The 16555-nt window shown below is 43.0% G+C and overlaps 2 protein-coding genes across 7 annotated transcripts in view; both read right to left on the bottom strand.

Moving 5' to 3' along the window:
• MTR (5-methyltetrahydrofolate-homocysteine methyltransferase) overlaps positions 1–5940 on the bottom strand; it is a 76310-nt gene extending 70370 nt beyond the window's left edge. For 5 of the 6 annotated variants that reach the window (XR_010793867.1, XR_010793868.1, XM_066617173.1 and 2 more), the window contains exons 1-2: positions 5877–5940; positions 4424–4635 (exon numbers count right to left, since the gene is read on the bottom strand). Coding sequence is in view for 4 of the 6 variants with exons in the window: in XM_066617173.1 (XP_066473270.1) it covers positions 4424–4635; positions 5877–5919 (255 nt within the window). In the remaining 2 variants the exon portion in view is untranslated. Of the gene's footprint in view, positions 1–4423; positions 4636–5876 lie in introns of those variants that run through there. The other variant, XM_066617207.1, reaches the window with a different exon arrangement.
• Positions 5941–12167: 6227 nt separating this feature from the next.
• The window catches only part of ACTN2 (actinin alpha 2), a 75496-nt gene continuing 71108 nt past the window's right edge, over positions 12168–16555 (bottom strand). Inside the window, exons 20-21 of the mRNA XM_066617160.1 lie at positions 14680–14838; positions 12168–13314 (exon numbers count right to left, since the gene is read on the bottom strand). Coding sequence (XP_066473257.1) covers positions 13156–13314; positions 14680–14838 — 318 coding nt within the window. The 3' untranslated portion in view covers positions 12168–13155. The remainder of the gene's footprint in view (positions 13315–14679; positions 14839–16555) is intronic.

Below are 16555 nucleotides of genomic sequence, written 5' to 3'. Positions count from 1 at the left end.
CATCACCACATCCTGTGGCAAGGAGTTCCACAGACCAACCACACGCTGAGTAAAGAAATATTTTCTTTTGTCTGTCCTAACCCGCCCAACACTCAATTTTAGTGGATGTCCCCTGGTTCTGGTGTTATGTGAGAGTGTAAAGAGCATCTCCCTATCCACTCTGTCCATTCCCTGCATAATTTTGTATGTCTCAATCATGTCCCCCCTCAAGCGTCTCTTTTCTAGGCTGAAGTGGCCCAAACGCCGTAGCCTTTCCTCATAAGGAAGGTGCCCCAGCCCCGTAATCATCTTAGTCGCTCTCTTTTGCACCTTTTCCATTTCCACTATGTCTTTTTTGAGATGTGGCGACCAGAACTGGACACAATACTCCAGGTGTGGCCTTACCATAGATTTGTACAACGGCATTATAATACTAGCCTTTTTGTTATCAATACCCTTCCTAATGATCCCAAGCATAGAATTGGCCTTCTTCACTGCCGCCGCACATTGGGTCGACACTTTCATTGACCTGTCCACCACCACCCCAAGATCTCTCTCCTGATCTGTCACAGACAGCTCAGAACCCATCAGCCTATATCTAAAGTTTTGATTTTTTGCCCCAATGTGCATGACTTTACACTTACTGACATTGAAGCGCATCTGCCATTTTGCTGCCCATTCTGCCAGTCTGGAGAGATCCTTCTGGAGCTCCTCACAATCACTTCTGGTCTTCACCACTCAGAAAAGTTTGGTGTCGTCTGCAAACTTAGCCACTTCACTGCTCAACCCTGTCTCCAGGTCATTTATGAAGAGGTTGAAAAGCACCGGTCCCAGGACAGATCCTTGGGGCACACCGCTTTTCACCTCTCTCCATTGTGAAAATTGCCCATTGACACCCACTCTCTGCTTCCTGGCCTCCAACCAGTTCTCAATCCACGAGAGGACCTGTCCTCTAATTCCCTGACTGTGGAGTTTTTTCAGTAGTCTTTGGTGAGGGACCGTGTCAAACGCCTTCTGAAAGTCCAGATATATAATGTCCATGGGTTCTCCCGCATCCACATGCCTGTTGATCTTTTCAAAGAATTCTATAAGGTTCGTGAGGCAAGACTTACCCTTACAGAAGCCATGCTGACTCTCCCTCAGCAAGGCCTGTTCGTCTATGTATTTTGAGATCCTATCTTTGATGAGGCATTCCACCATCTTACCCGGTATGGATGTTAGGCTGACCGGCCTATAGTTTCCCGGGTCCCCCCTCTTTCCCTTTTTAAAAATAGGCGTGACATTTGCTATCCTCCAATCTTCTGGCACCGTGGCCGTTTTGAGGGACAAGTTGCATACCTTAGTCAAGAGGTCTGCAACTTCATTCTTCAATTCCTTAATAACTCTAGGGTGGATGCCATCAGGGCCCGGTGACTAATTGATCTTTAATTTATCAATGAGGTCTGAAAAATCTTCTCTTTTAACCTTTATCTGACTTAACTCCTCGGTCAGGAGGGGCCGTTCGGGCAGCGGTATCTACCCAAGGTCTTCTGCCGTGAAGATAGATGCAAAGAACTCATTTAATTTCTCTGCCATCTATAAGTCTCTTTTTATCTCCCCTTTCCCTCCCACACCATCCAGAGGGCCAACCGCTTCTCTGGCGGGTTTCCTGCTTCTAACATATTTGAAGAAGCTTTTATTATTCCCCTTAATGTTGCTGGCCATGCGTTCCTCATAGTCTCGCTTGGCCTCCAGTATCACCTTCTTACATTTCTTTTGCCACAGTTTATGTTCCTTTTTATTCTCCTCAAACAGTTTGGTGAACAACAGTTTGCTCAAACAGTTTGATGAAAATATAATTGGCCATAATTACTTTGTCCTCACCTGTTTTATTTATCACTAAGAAAAGAGTCAAATTCTTACAGTGAACAATACAGTAATCAGTATTTTTATTTTAAGATTCCAAATTTAGAAAAAAATGTGCACAATTCATTAGGCACTGAAGCATGTTCATTTTGAGAACAGCATGAGCATCAAAGGGGAATTACTGCTATTGCTACTTTCAATTATATTTTAATTACATAATGTATGGTAGATTTCCCTCTCCTGCTGTTCAAAAAATGAAAAGACACTAGCTGAATCTGAAGGTGGTGAGACTTTTTAAGCTTCTCATCTAATCTCTGGAGATTAATAGTAGAATTAAAAGTGATTAGCGAGTAAGATACAAGAGTAAGATAAGAGAGTCCATTCCACACCTGGTTATTTACGAACAGTGGTATATAGTTAACCACATCAATAGAAGGCTATTTCAGGACATTAAAGAACACTGAGCATGGATAATTTGATTTTAGGAAAACTACAATATGTTAATACTGTTATTGAGTGTTACTCCCACTCAATATGAAATAATTGTACAATTATGAAATAATTGTATTTAACTGTGCATCTTCCTATGCATTCATTGTGTTGTATTTAAGTTCACAATACTTCTTTTTGCCTCTGTGCTGGATCACCAGGTTACAACAATGAATGTCAAACCTTTATGCAACCACATTCCTAAATGAGATTGTACCTCAATCTCTGGTTCTGAGATCACAACTTCCATGCAGGTCCTAAGAGTCAAAATGGTCTGTGGTTAAGGAGGACAGAACCCAAAAGACGGTCTGTGGTTAAGGTGGCCAGGAATGCACAGTAGTGACATATGTTACAGAGTTCCTTTGAACTTTCCACCAACAGTTGTCACTAAGCTTAGAGTTACAAGCAAAACAATAGTAAAGTTCTGGGAAAACTATATGCTATTTTCTACCCATATAGACCAACAAGGAAAACTGACTGACTGGTGGTTCTTATGTTCTTATGGTGTGGGTGCTGGACACATCTGGTGATGAAAACAGGATGGGAGGGGCCTGCGCATACATTAACATTCTTTGAAGTCTTACCAGTAAGTGCTTCTTGCTTTGAACAGAGTACTATAAGCATTCAAGTTTATAGCGCGAAGAGAGCAGGCTGCCAGCCGCCTGAATAACTTATGAAAATAGGAAGCTAAACAGGAAGTAGTTAATTTCTGGGGTGCGTGCATGTGGGCCACTGTTAATACAGGCACCGCTGTAGGCACAGGTTCGTGGAGCAGATCCCTCATGGATACTGGGGCATGCTTGTATATCGCTTTTCAACAAAAAAAGAAGCTCACAAATTGGTTACCCAGCTAAATAAATAAATAACCAGAAGGGTTGGCTAACTCTGTTCCATGTAGCCTAACTAAGGGCACAATCCTAACCAGGTCTACTCAGAAGTAAGTCCTATTTTGTTCAATGGGGTTTACTCTCAGGAAAGTGTGTTTAGGATTGCAGCCTAAGATAGTTACTAGGAAGGATTTAGGACAGGTTCACACCTCCTCTAGACACAATTCAGTCTGCCTACTAAGGAGGCCTACTGGCATCTGAAAAACCATTGTATTCCTCCTCCCATTCCAAATGTCTGCGTTCTCAACTGCAAACAAGAGGAGGAGCTAAGCAAATCCTTATACAGAGAGGGCTTGCTCCCTGCATTCTTTTGCTTTTTCTCTACGTTATTTTTCCCCAAGTGAACTGAATGTGGAAATTCTAAAAGAGAGACCAATTCACTTTCCCAGCATTCTGGATTCATCCAAATTTAATAATTATTAGTAAAGACACATAATCTGCATATGAATCTCAAAAGCTGTCATATGCTTCACTCAAAGCCAGTGGTTCCCAAATTGTGGGTCAGGACCCACTGGTCATTCCTGACCTGATTTTTGGTAGGTCACCAAAGGGTGATGGGAAGATCAGATAATTAATTGTCTCAAGCGCTGTGGCTATTCAAAAATCAGCTACTATAGCTGCTAATCACCCTTCAAAGAGCTCAGCTCCTGCAGTTTGCAAGTATATGTAAATATAGGAAGAGATGTTTGAGGGTCTTTTTTGAATTATTACATATAAATAAATAAAATACTGTTTCTTACTAGATCTCCTTTTTTAAAAGTCTGGTAACCTAGGTGGGTCCCAATAGAGTAGTGGTTCCCAACATGTTTTCACTTGCGTACCCCTTGGCAGCCCATTTCCATAAATTGTACCCTTTGTATTTGCAAAATGTTTGTAATTAATATAGTTCCAGTTATTTCAATTTATATGTTTTCAACCACTTCTCCATATCTGATAATACACAAATTGATGATCAGAAATTAGCAGTTGCTGGGGCTTTCACAACCAGCTAGCTGTCTTCCTTCCTTCCCATAAGGCATTCTAATATAGACCTGCCTTTTTCTGCCATTATTCAATTCTTTTTCAAGTACCCCTAAAAGATCCTGTCAAGTACCCCTGCGGGTATATGTACCTCAGGTTGGGAAACACTGCGATAGTGTGTTAATTTAAGAAGTGGGTCCCGATGCTAAAAAATTTGGAACCCACTGCTCTATGCCAACCAAAAACCTCAGAAAACCACTTACCGTGTGAATTTTGTAGATTATGTCTGGCTGAGTTATACTCAACATGTCATTGTTTCCCTTCAATAGTTTGACATGATCCTCAAATTCTTGACCTCGAAATGCCTCTTCTGTCAATGAATACTGCTGGATCATAGTCCCCATACCTCCATCCAAAACCATAATACGCTCCCGCAAGACTGATTCAATTTCATCTTTCAGGCTGTTCTTTGTAGCTGCATTAGAAAGAGATATGTATTCAGATCAGTTAAATCATCATATACTCCACTTGAAAATATTGGGTATAAAAGACTAATGAGGATCACACAGCAAACATGCAGGTGCTGCTCCTGGTTTTGAAGAAATACAAAGCTCCTTGCTCTTGTGCTATCAAGAAGATTTGGGGCTTCTTTACATGGAGTTACACACAGAAATCTGTTTAACCCATTTCCGCCCAGCCCACAGGTGTACACATTTGATCCCTGTTGTGTAAATGCAATATTGGCTAGACATAATAAATGGCTTAACATGCATCTTTTCTGTGCCATTTACATAATATACACTAAGAATTGGTGCAACTGCTCAGTGGTACTGAACTGCTAGAATTTTTATCAACATGATCCAAAGAGCCTAAAGGGTGGGTGAATATAAATTCTGCACGGATCTTAAATGTTGGCCACTGACCCGCTGTTTTCTCAGAAGTCCCACTGATTTCAGTTGCATTTACCTCAAGTAAACTTAAATGCCAGACTTAGGAAAGCCCTTGACACTGATATAGTGACAGAATAAAACCCAATTATTGACTACTTGCGCTGTAGCTAGGATTCATCAAGCTTCACCTGGGCCTACAGATTCTCCGCCCCCAAGGTGCTAAAGGGCCTGTGAAAATGAAAGTGAAGCCTGAGGCAAGCTATGCACAGGTGGGTGGCAAACCAAAGCATATTGCATCTTTTTCCTCCACTAGTCCAAAGCAAGCTGAGTGCCCTTGACACTGATCACCGGCTCCGACCAAGTTCTTAGCCTATGAAAAACATCTGACAAGAGCCTCGGTTTTCTCTGGCATTATTTCATCTGCAAGCTTTATTGCATCAGGTTCTGACACCCAAGCACGACTATAAAGGGGAGGAACAGGGATGTGTAAGCCAGGCACAGACAGCATTCAAGCCACTTCTGGCCAACGTTGCATATGCGCAACAGGGATCCAGCGTGTGCACCTGAGGGCTGGTCTGTCCCTGCAGGAGTGACTTCCAAAGCGTCCCCAGAGCACCGGCGGAGTCCCTGCTCCTCCCGCTGACAGGGCAAGAGGTGAACTGGGGACACCAGGCAGGCGCCACCGGAGCCCGCAGCCTCCCTGCTTCCAGCGCCGTCGCCCCCCAGCAGCCAGCACGAGCAAGCGGCACTTCGGCTGGGAAGCGAGAACCTCCCCGCGCTCTCCACTCCCCAAGCAGGGGGAAGGAGAGCCCCGCGGAACACGCACCGCTCGAACGCTGCTCAGCCCACTCGTGCCCCGTGGGCGACATCCCGGCCGGCACTCGCCTTCCCAGCCGTGCGGGGGGAGAGGGCGCCTGCGCGGCAGCCACGCGCGCAGACGCACACCAGCTCCTCCCCAGCGAGCCTGGGCGCCCCGGGCTGGCTGGCTGGCAGGCGGCAGCTGCGCCGCCCCCTCCCTTGTGGCCTTTCCGCCAGCTCGGCTCCTGTCGGCAACATTGTTGCTGCAGCCTTGCAAGAGGGTTTGCCTTCTCCCCACCATTGGCCCCAGCAGGGAACCCGGCCAAGGGAGGGCCCGATCCTCTCCAACTTGCCAGTGCAGGTGCAGCCCCGAGGGAGGGGGACAAACGTCGAAGAGGCCCCATGATTGCCCCTCCGCTGCAGGGTGCAGCACATGCCCTGTTGGCACAGCTGCGCCAGGACTGGGGCCTCGGGACAGCCGCAGTGCAGCCTTGAAGTGTGGAAACATTTGTTGAGGACTGACAGCCCCTTTCGAGGCATGTCTGCTCAGAAGTAAGTCCCAGTAGACTTAATGGGGCTTACTCCCAGGAAAGTGTGGATAAGATGGGGCTGTGACTCCCCACCACAGGATGCAGTGCACACCCCATTGGCACAGCTGCATCTGCACTGGAAAATTGGATAGGACTGGGCCCTTCGCCCCAAGACTTCTTCTGGAGCCACAGCCCTGAACCTTAGCAGGGTTGGCTAAGTAATTATTTAACCTGTCATTATTTTTGCCCAGCCCACAGGTGTACCCATTTGATCCCTGTTGCATCTATGCAGTGTTGGTCAGAAATGGTTTCAAAAGGCAAGAAACCGCTCCAGGCTTCATCCTCTTTGGTGTCCCATGGCAGAAGGAAGAGAGTTCTCTCATAGTGCCCTTTACAGGCAGTCAAGTGTATTATAGCATTAGCTGTCAGGCAGGAGCCAATTTTCCACAGATGAGAATCACATGTTATGCAGTGAGCTGTTTACAAATGCTCATGCAGCCACACATTAGTTTGCCTTTAACTTGCTGAAGGTTTGTTTTTACATTGTTTATTAGTGTACTCAAAATCTTAAAGCACTGAATGATGCCTACAATTTTCTTAGGTTGAGACTCCGCTGCACTCACCATCCTGTTAAGTTTCTCATTTCTTCCTATAAACCTCTCCCATAGATGCATTTCTATGTTGACTGAACAAATTTGGTTAGATTAATAGTTTAGGTTAATACAGTAGTTTCAGGTAAATGAAGGAAATATGGTACTTCCTCACTCACACTATGCATGAGGTCATTGCTGCTGCCACAAGGTGTCTTGATAACCACAAGACTTAATAAATTTTAGAAAAGACACTAGCTAGAGAATGCCCTGCAGGTAGGCCTGTGTCAGTGGCTACAGGGCTTAATCCTGGAGTAGAAATGTTGTGAAAGAGCCCTAGCAGATGGGATGGAAAATCAATACAGAACAGACGGAACCTAACACAAATAGACCTAATATGAACAGCAGAATGGAGTAAGACAGAACCCAGTATAAGTCATTGAAGGTTTGTCAGCTATGTCAGTGACTTTGCATTCATTGACCAGGCTTTGGTGGGAGGGGGTTTGCTTCTAATTATTGAGCAATTGGGTAGAACAGTGCCTGGATGGTTTTCTTTATAGTTTCACAGGGGAAATGTACAGAGATGTATTTTTCTTTTTTAAATGAAAGCTGAACTTTTAGAGAAGGGTGCTGATCATGTGGAGGTGCTTCTTTCTCGTTATCTAAAGAAGTGTGCCACTGACACACTTACATGCAGTATGCCCTGGCTACTAAAATTAGAGCCCATTCTGATCCCCTGCAGGCCCACAGAGTGCAATCCTAACCAACATTTCAGAATAACACCCAGCGCAATCCCAACCAACTTTCTAGTACTGCAGTGGTAACAATGGGGTGTGAGCTACATTCTGAGATGGGGGGGCAGTCATGGAGGCCTCCTCAAGGGAATGTTTGTTCACTTATACCTCAGAGCTACATTGCAGCTGCATCAGTGCTGGAAAGTTGGTTATGATTGGGCTGTAATTTCTATTTTTGGTGACAGTCACCTTTACAAAATGGATTGTAAAGGTCTGTTTCAGTTGTAAATTTCAGAATGGATTTACAAAATGTAAATGAGAAAAAAATATCCTGGAACCTCTGAATGTCATGGGATCGCATTTATTACTGGTAAATGTGCATTTGTTTGAGATGAGCGTTTCAGTTCCAGGATTTAGGCTTGATCAGAACTGGAAACTGATGTAATTTCAGTTGTTTGTTTAGGTGTTAATAATGAGTGATATATGCCTATGAGCTCTTCGTAACATAATTGTGTATTTTTGTGGATACACTGTTATTGTTTCTCCCCGAAGCATTAGTATCCGACTTGTCTCTGAAATCACTAAAAACAAGGCTGAAGAATATTGATTGCTAGGGAATTAGCAATTTCATTAACTGTTGGGGGGGGGAATTCAAGTTGTTTCTAAGAGCAGAACTGGCAGTTATTTACAATGTGCAATTTGCCTCTTAATGTGATGGTAGAGGCTGGGAAGACTTGAGCTGAAGGTAGGAGGGGTTGCTTAATCCTTTCCTTCCCTGTCAGTTCTCTTGGATGACTCTTCCTCGATATTTTTCCCATCAGTCAGTTCAGATACTAAAAGTAAGTCCAGGTGAGAGAGGGAAAAGACCTGGAGAGGCGCGATTTGGCAGCAGAAACAGCTTGTAGCAGGAGGACACAGCACCTATCCACCCACTGCTCATGGATTCTTCCATTAAAATGTTCTCCACTTGCATCTGCCCCCCCCCCCCAACATCACCATTTGGGAAGCAAGATCATGAGCACTGTATTGCAGAAGAGAGTGTAGCATTTAATCTCTGTGTTTTTGTTTTGTTTCAAACTCCAAATCTCTTTTGTCCTGTATTTTTCCTAGAGGACTAGTAATTTCTTTCATGGAACATAAGTTGCTTCTCAAAAATCACTGTTTGTTGGTGTTGACAAATATAGAGCTATAGAGTCACACAGATAATTAGAGATGTTAGATAGAAAAAGAAAGATTGGGTTGACAGTGCTTTCTACAGGAATTTTTTTAGGAAAGGGTTGTCATAGTTTTTGGAGCAACTTTCAGTTCTGTGTAAATCAGTGCTTCTCAAACTTTTTAGCATTGCCACACAATTTTTAACATGACAGTCTACTGCAACCCACATATCACAGCCAGCAGAAGACTCAGGACTCACTGCCAGCTGTCATTCTCATTGCTGTCTGAACTTCTGCTTGGTGGTCTTCAGTCCCCTCCAAGCCTTGTTGCATCATGTTTTTGTCACTTGTCAGCAAGTGTCCTAGACCTTGCACTGGCCTGAGCAATGGAAACATGTTGTGAGGAAGGCCAGAGCAGGCTGAAGGCAGCTGAACAGAGGCTCAGGCTGCAATGAAAATAGTAGCTGGCAGTGAGTGAGCCAGAGCCATGGTGCAACCCCACATACCTCCATGTGGTTCCAGTTAGAAATGCTGCAAATGTTTTGCAATGCAACAAAAAGTATGGGAGCTTATGTAGCTCATGGTTATTGGCAATCAGAGGTAGACACTGAACTAGCTATCTTCTTGTTATCATGCCCACACATTCGTGCTTACGACCGAATCCAATGCAGCACAGAAAACAGCATCCTTAAATGGCTACCACTGGATCCTGTGCCAGATATGAGCAGGCTGGAGGTTCGTTCCCTTACCCTGAGTAATGTCCCAGCCTGCTCAGTGAGGCCCCCCAGGTAAGTGTAAAAGCCCATGACTCCCCACAGTGCTGTGATTACTGCGGTGCCATTGGGGCACCCATTCCTGGGCCACTCCCCTTAAGAGGGAATGGCCCATTTCCAGTTCCCCTGATGGGTTGCAAACCACCAGTTTGGGAACCACTGTTCTAAATATTTCTTCTCAAAGATGGACAAGCATCAATAGAGGCTAGCAGTATTAAATGCAGGTGGTCAAGGGGCTGAGTGGGAGAGGCTGGGGGCCTCTTTTTGGGCTGTTGTAATCTAACCTGTATCTACAGGGAGACCTCAAATTCATTCTGCAGTTCTTTTGATTGACTCAAGCTAAGCATCATTTGTAGCTGCCATATACAGGATACTGCTCAGCTTATAGCTGAGCACACCTGGAGGTGCTGTTTGCATGAATTGAAACCTCTGGGGTGGGACCAAATACATGGTCTCCATGACTGCAGTCATGTTTTGTTTTGTTCCCTCTCTAGATTACAGCAGCTATAAATACAGTCCCTCTGTGAAAGCGCCAGTTCAGCAGCATCTATGTGGAAGAGAGCAGGAGGAGGTACTCGTCCCTTCAAATTCTGAACAGACTAAAAATGCTAAATTTAAAATCAAATTTTGCTAAAAAAAAAAAAAGACATTCATTAATAAAGAAGTCAGACCAGCTCCAAACCTAATGTTTGGCATTCCACAGCCAAACCAGATTAGATTATGTGTAAAAGATGTGAAATGCAGCCTTGAGGGGCATGACTTGAATCTGACCTGTTTTCATTCCTGACTAGAGTCCTCTATTGTTAAACATACAGTTAAAGCTGGGTGTCTTTTCAGAGCCTTTCTCTATTGTTGTTGGAGGGACGTTAATTCAATATGTATAATATACACAGTGGTTCTCAAACTTTTTAGCACTGGGACCCACTTTTAGAATGACATCACCCTGGAAGTGATGTCACAGCAGGAAGTGACATCATCAAGCAGGAAAAATGTTTACAATTCTAGGCTGCAATCCTATCCACACTCACCCAGAAGTAAGCCCTATTGACTATCATTGTTAAAAGCATATAAATAGTAGCCTGTTAAAAGCACAGATCTGTAACATTTCCCCAAATGCAGTCACATACCATGGTAGCACCAAGTCTACTATATTAAAAATAAAATATTGAAATGAATGGGCACCCACATGAAATTGACTTGTGACCCACCTAGTGGGTCCTGACCCACAGTTTTGAGAAACATTGCTATACAGTATAATGAAGCAAACCACTCCTACAGATACCATTCATATTACTGTGGCTCATTGTTTCTCTAGCACCGTGAAGTGATGCAGGAGGTGGAGGGGTTAGTGGTATAAAGACTGCAGGAAGTCAAGCTAGTGTCTTGTAGTTGCAATTAGGAAACCTTCCCTACCTCTGGAATTAGTTCTGTGGACACCCCTGTGTCCGTTCACCCAGATGGCTCCTCCACATATCATTGCCTTTCCTGCACCCCACACATCCCTTGAGGTGCTCATACAGAGACAGCCATCAAGCATGACTCAGCTCTAAATGTAGGACAATTATGGAATACTTAGCATTTGCCATTCTCTGTGCATACCTACAGTGGTCCTGAAGATAAACAAAATGAGAGGATATATAATGGTTTGTTTCAGTATCTTTGACACATGTGTTATCTTCCCAACAGCTACAAAATGCCACCCCTGGGAACATTCCTCAGAGATGGCATATTGAAGATGACTTGAAAGCACTTTGCTTTGAGCTGAGCGAAGAGAGCTTCCTGCTGATAAAGCAATACCTGCAGGTATTTTTTGTTTCAGATGTGGTGGATATCATAGTGTGTACAAACAATGCTAGACAAAAACAATAGTAAAGGCTTTTAATGTCTTAATGGGAAAACCTGCAAACTCTGAAGTCCTAGTCAAGATAAGGCTGACGCAAAAAAACATTTTTCCCCCTGAGATGAGAAATCCAAAGGTGCTGTCTTTTGGAGGAAAACAAATCCTAAGTCTGTAGTCTTAAGTGCACTTACTTGGGAGTACGTTCCACTGAATTCAGCATTTATGAGTACATATGCATAGGACTGGAGCTGTAAGTAACTAAGAATTTGCTGCATTTAAATACAATCTAAAATCTACTGAAAGTGATGGTTGCCTCACTCTACCTCTTAGTAGGACAAGTCCTGATTCAGCAGCACTGATGGGAAGGAATATAACTACACTCCTGATGTAGTGTATTATTCCTTACTAGCAATGATAAACATTGCATCACTACAAAGTTATTGCATCAGTCTTCTTGTAAGCTGCCTTGGGTCTCCCTGAGTGTGAGGAGTAATAAGCATCTTTTTAAAATACAAAAATAAAATATACACTTCCTATTCAAAAGTATTCATAAATATTCACTTATAAATATTCATAAGTATTCATAAATATACACCCCACCCCCAAGCAAAATAACAGAACTGGAAGGAAAAGAAAATGGAAACACTTCCACCTATTTCTAAGATTTTTGAAATTGAATCTCAGTCACAGAGCCCATATTAAGGTTTGAAAAGTGGACTTTATTTAGTAGGCACATGTTTAATAGTACAGCTTACTTTAACCAGTTGTGAATATTTTTGTTTGCATTTTCTCCTCCGACTCCTAGGCGTCAAGTAAAAAAAGTTACTGCTCTACAGGCTGTCCAAATGAAGAGAGTTATCAATCAGGTGCCATACCAACTACCATATAGTAGCTGTACTAGAAACAGACATTCAGCATTAATCAAGACCAAATGCAGCAGAACACTGAGCAAGCAGAAAGCAAATTCTTCAATACAGAGAGTTTCCTTATAATATCCTCCTTGTTAAAGTTGTGCCCTTTGCTTTTAAGGCTAAGGTTGTAACTTAACATCAGCCTGATGGCAATGAACATCTGAAGTTCCAAATGTCTTTACGCCTCAATGAAAAGCCAACTCGTAATAAGAGTTTTACATTTTTAAAAACAGAGTTTCCTAGGATTCTAGTTCCGTTTAAGGTTTGATTCATTTCCTTGTTTCTTTGGTATATGCAACTCCACCTCCAAAAGCATACAGGATCTGATATTCTGAGATGAAAGCAGTGCCTTGGCATGAAAGCAAAGCATAGACACCTGGAAGGAAACTGCAGAAGACTTGCATAAAATGTGAAGAATAAGCCAAACATTTCATGAATATTAAAGCCGAAATGGATTTTATTTTCAAAAGCTTTTGATATTTCCTTTTTTCCTGAGGCTTCCTAACTTGACACAGAGAAATATTCCCTGTGGGTTTGCTTTTCCTTTAAAATACAGTCAGGTAAGGCATTGGGGTAAAGCAGTTTCTAAGGCTGACAAAGTGAATACTATTAACATAAACACCTATCAATGCTGCACACGTTATATGGTATTGTTATTTACTGAATGTACCTGCTAAACTTGAGAAGCTTGCTTTGAAGTCAGCTTGCCAAAGTTTTTGAGGAGCAAACTGGAAAACAATCTTTAACTTAAATTGCCCACAGTGACCATAGCCAATTACAGATCACTTTCCCCATACAATGCTGATGAAAATGAGGTATAGTCCAGAGCTCCGGGAACAGCGCCTGGACCCTTGTAGGCTGGCATTCTCTTGATGCAGTACTGAGCTTGTTCAGGCGGCAGCTCTCGAATCAACTCATCAGCAAGGATGTAAGGCTGCAAAATTTTTAAAAAGAGGACTTTATTCAGAGGCTTTCCAATATCCACTTCCATTCATCTATGAAGGATTTGTGGTGTACACCAGTGCTTCTCAAAATATCTGCTGCTGCAGACCAACACGTTTTTGATCAATGTACCAGGAAGAGGTTAAATAAATCTTTCACTTTGTTTCTCCACTATTTTGTGATTTCTTGTAAGTCTTGTCACCTATCCAAAGCTTGCAGTAACTCTCGGGACTTTACGGCACCAAGCTCTTGAGAAACCAGAAGCCACACAGAAGCTATGCTGCAAACTGGCAGCTGATGGCTCATAGACCAACCCTGGTTTTGGACCACAGACTGAGAAGCATTGGTGTATACCATGTAGTGGCAATGCATTGAGACTGGGCAGAAACCTGTGGCGTTTATTTATAGCAGTTTTTATAGGCTGCTTTTTCACAGTAAAGTGTTCAAACCAATCGATGACATGCCATAGATCACATGCTACTGCAGTCTAGAAGCTTTTCCTATGCTAAAGCACTTCTTTGTTTTTTAACAGTGCTTTGGTATACTACTTTAGTGTAATGGATTTTCACAAACCACATGATACTTATGTATAGCCCTCTCTGATCCCTCAGTAGTTATTGCAACACTCAGCACAAAATGCTAGCTTTGTTTATTTTTGCTTCTCATGTTTACAATTTGATACTTTAATGGCAAAATCTAGAACTCAAGGTTCTCCTACCCTAAGAATTTCAGTTTTATTTAAAGAAAATAATAATGCAAGTGTCTACTCCACAGTGTTTTAGAGAATAACCTGAACACATGTGAGTGGTTTTGCTAAATTATTAGAAATTAGATAATACTGGAGTGATTAAGCAGTGGCCAGTTACACACTCTTTGCCCTTAGTCTCCAGTAGTTCTGCCAAAGGTTAACAATTCCTAATTTGCAATTCTCTGCTCCCTAACATGCATTATAAAAACAAAAAGCTTTCACCCCCACCCCCCAAAATCCTGTCCCCTCTGCCATTTTTCAGCCACAACCAAGCAACACAAATGTGTTTTCTAGTTACAGAATTTCATTTCACAGATCTTAGGAACTTTTTCTGATTATAACTGTAGAATGTGGGCTTTCTGCTTAAGTTTAAGGTAGCAATCCTATATATACTTACCTAGGAATAAGTCCCATGGAAAGGAGGGACTTACTTCTGAGTAGACATGAATAGGCTTGTACTGTAAATCTTCTTTTACCTACTGTTTTATTTTTCAGACTCTATGACTCTTATGTTACATGTGGTTGCTCTGTTATCTTGTAAAAGTAGAAGAATATAAGCAGAGATCAGGAAAATGGAAAATTCCAATACCTAGAGACAAAAACACTGACCTTATCTGAAGCTAGAATCTTGAAGGAAGCAATAACTTGTTCAGCAGTGTCAGTTTCTCCAGTCTCTCTGGTCATGAAGTCAATAAATGATTGGAAGGAAACCGTTCCCTGGCCATTGGGATCAACTAAGGACATGATTCGGGCAAATTCTACTTCACCCTTGAATAAAATTCAAGATCAGCAATGAGTGTAATGACAGTAGGAATTTTAGTAGGAATATATATAAAAGCATGTTTACAGTCGCACAGTATGTTCCCTAAAATATGACGTCTACTGAGTGTCAAATTTCCCATTTTTATGTATACCGTATATGAAAACCTCACTGATTTATTTGTGAATGGGAAGGAAATATTTCACACCTAGAGATCACAGCCCAATGCGCAACTTAATCCTATACTGCACCGGAACAGGCAGGCCAACTGGCCTGCGCTTTATCCAGTGCAATTTGGAGTAAGGGGATTTATTTCCTCTTACCCTGTATCACACAGTAGCCACCTCTGTGGGGCTAATTAGATCTGTGCCAACTAAATCGCTAGCACAGATCCAAGCAGCCTGGTGTAACACCAGGTTGCTCGCGGGTGTGGGTGGGTTAGGATCTGGCCTAAGTGCCAGAGGCCCAGTCTTCCCACTGGCCCACCTGCTGCCCACCCGTCCTTCTGCCCTGAAAATACCCCCATTCTGCCCTCCCCAACTTCCCACACTGACTGCTCACAACCGGCACAATTTTACCTTCTTGAACCTGCGTGGAAGCTTGATGGAGCCTCTGTGGGCTGGCATGCATCCTTGCGCCAGCCCAGCTGACTCCTAAGGAGGTACAAACATTTGTGGCACATTCGCAACACTCGTAGGTCGGTGCAAGGGACTTACACAGGCTCAGAGAACACTCTAAGGCCGCAATCCTATACATACTTTCCTGGGAGTAAGCCCCATTGAACATAATGAGACTTCTAAGTAGACATGCATAGGATTGTGCTGTAAATATGCTTAAGCCCATCGAAATAAAGTGCTCTTTTGGAGTGTGGCCATGAAGTATGAGCACAGATATCAAAGCTAAATGTGTTTTTTAAGGAACTAACCTAAGAAACATGTAGATTTTAATAATTTGAAAATAAAGACAAGTCCAGAATGGAACTACATATACTATATTGAAACCATATTGCAGTAGTTCTCAAACAGGTGGGTCATAACCCACCAGTTCATGTAATGCTTCCCCCATCCTTTTAAGGGGCAGGGGAAGAGTCAGGGAAGTGATCTCCAAGATTGCATTCTTAAGGGGGGTGAAGGGGGGTGTGCTTTCACTTACTTGGACTCAGTGAGGACTGCTAGAGGCTCCAGGAAGTGCGGGGAGCCCAGCGCAGCCCTCTGCAGGGCTCACCAAGGCTTGGAATCTTGAAATGGAGCAATTTCAAAGCACTTCCTGTTTGCAGTAGGTGCATTGAAATCACTCCGTTTCAAGATTCTAAGCCTCTGGAAGCCCTGTAGGGGAGTTGCACTGCAACTCCTGCAGCCTCCAGCATCCCTCACTGAGTCCAAGTAAGTGAAAGCACCCCCTTCTTCCCCCCCCTTAGGGACACAATCATGGGGATCGCTTCCCTGCCCTTGCTCCTCCCCTGCAAAGACTTACTAAGAGAGTAAAGCTCCCTCAAAGTTTGAGAACCGCTAACATATAGTATACAGTAATCTTGCATATTTGTATGCCAACATAAAACTGAAAAAAATTGCATGCCAAGTGACCAGACAAAATAATTATAAAATTATGCTGTTGGATAAATGCTGGTTTTCATAGAGCAGCAGCAGTGAATAAATGTTCCTAAGAAAGTAGGGTTTTTAGTATCTGGAGTTTTGACCCTGGGTGTTGTAAAACAGCATAAATAAA

The sequence above is a fragment of the Tiliqua scincoides genome, chromosome 1 (genome assembly GCF_035046505.1).
Source record: "Tiliqua scincoides isolate rTilSci1 chromosome 1, rTilSci1.hap2, whole genome shotgun sequence".
In the NCBI taxonomy this organism is placed as follows: Eukaryota; Metazoa; Chordata; class Lepidosauria; order Squamata; family Scincidae; genus Tiliqua; species Tiliqua scincoides.
This window is presented reverse-complemented; position numbering and strand designations above follow the sequence as displayed.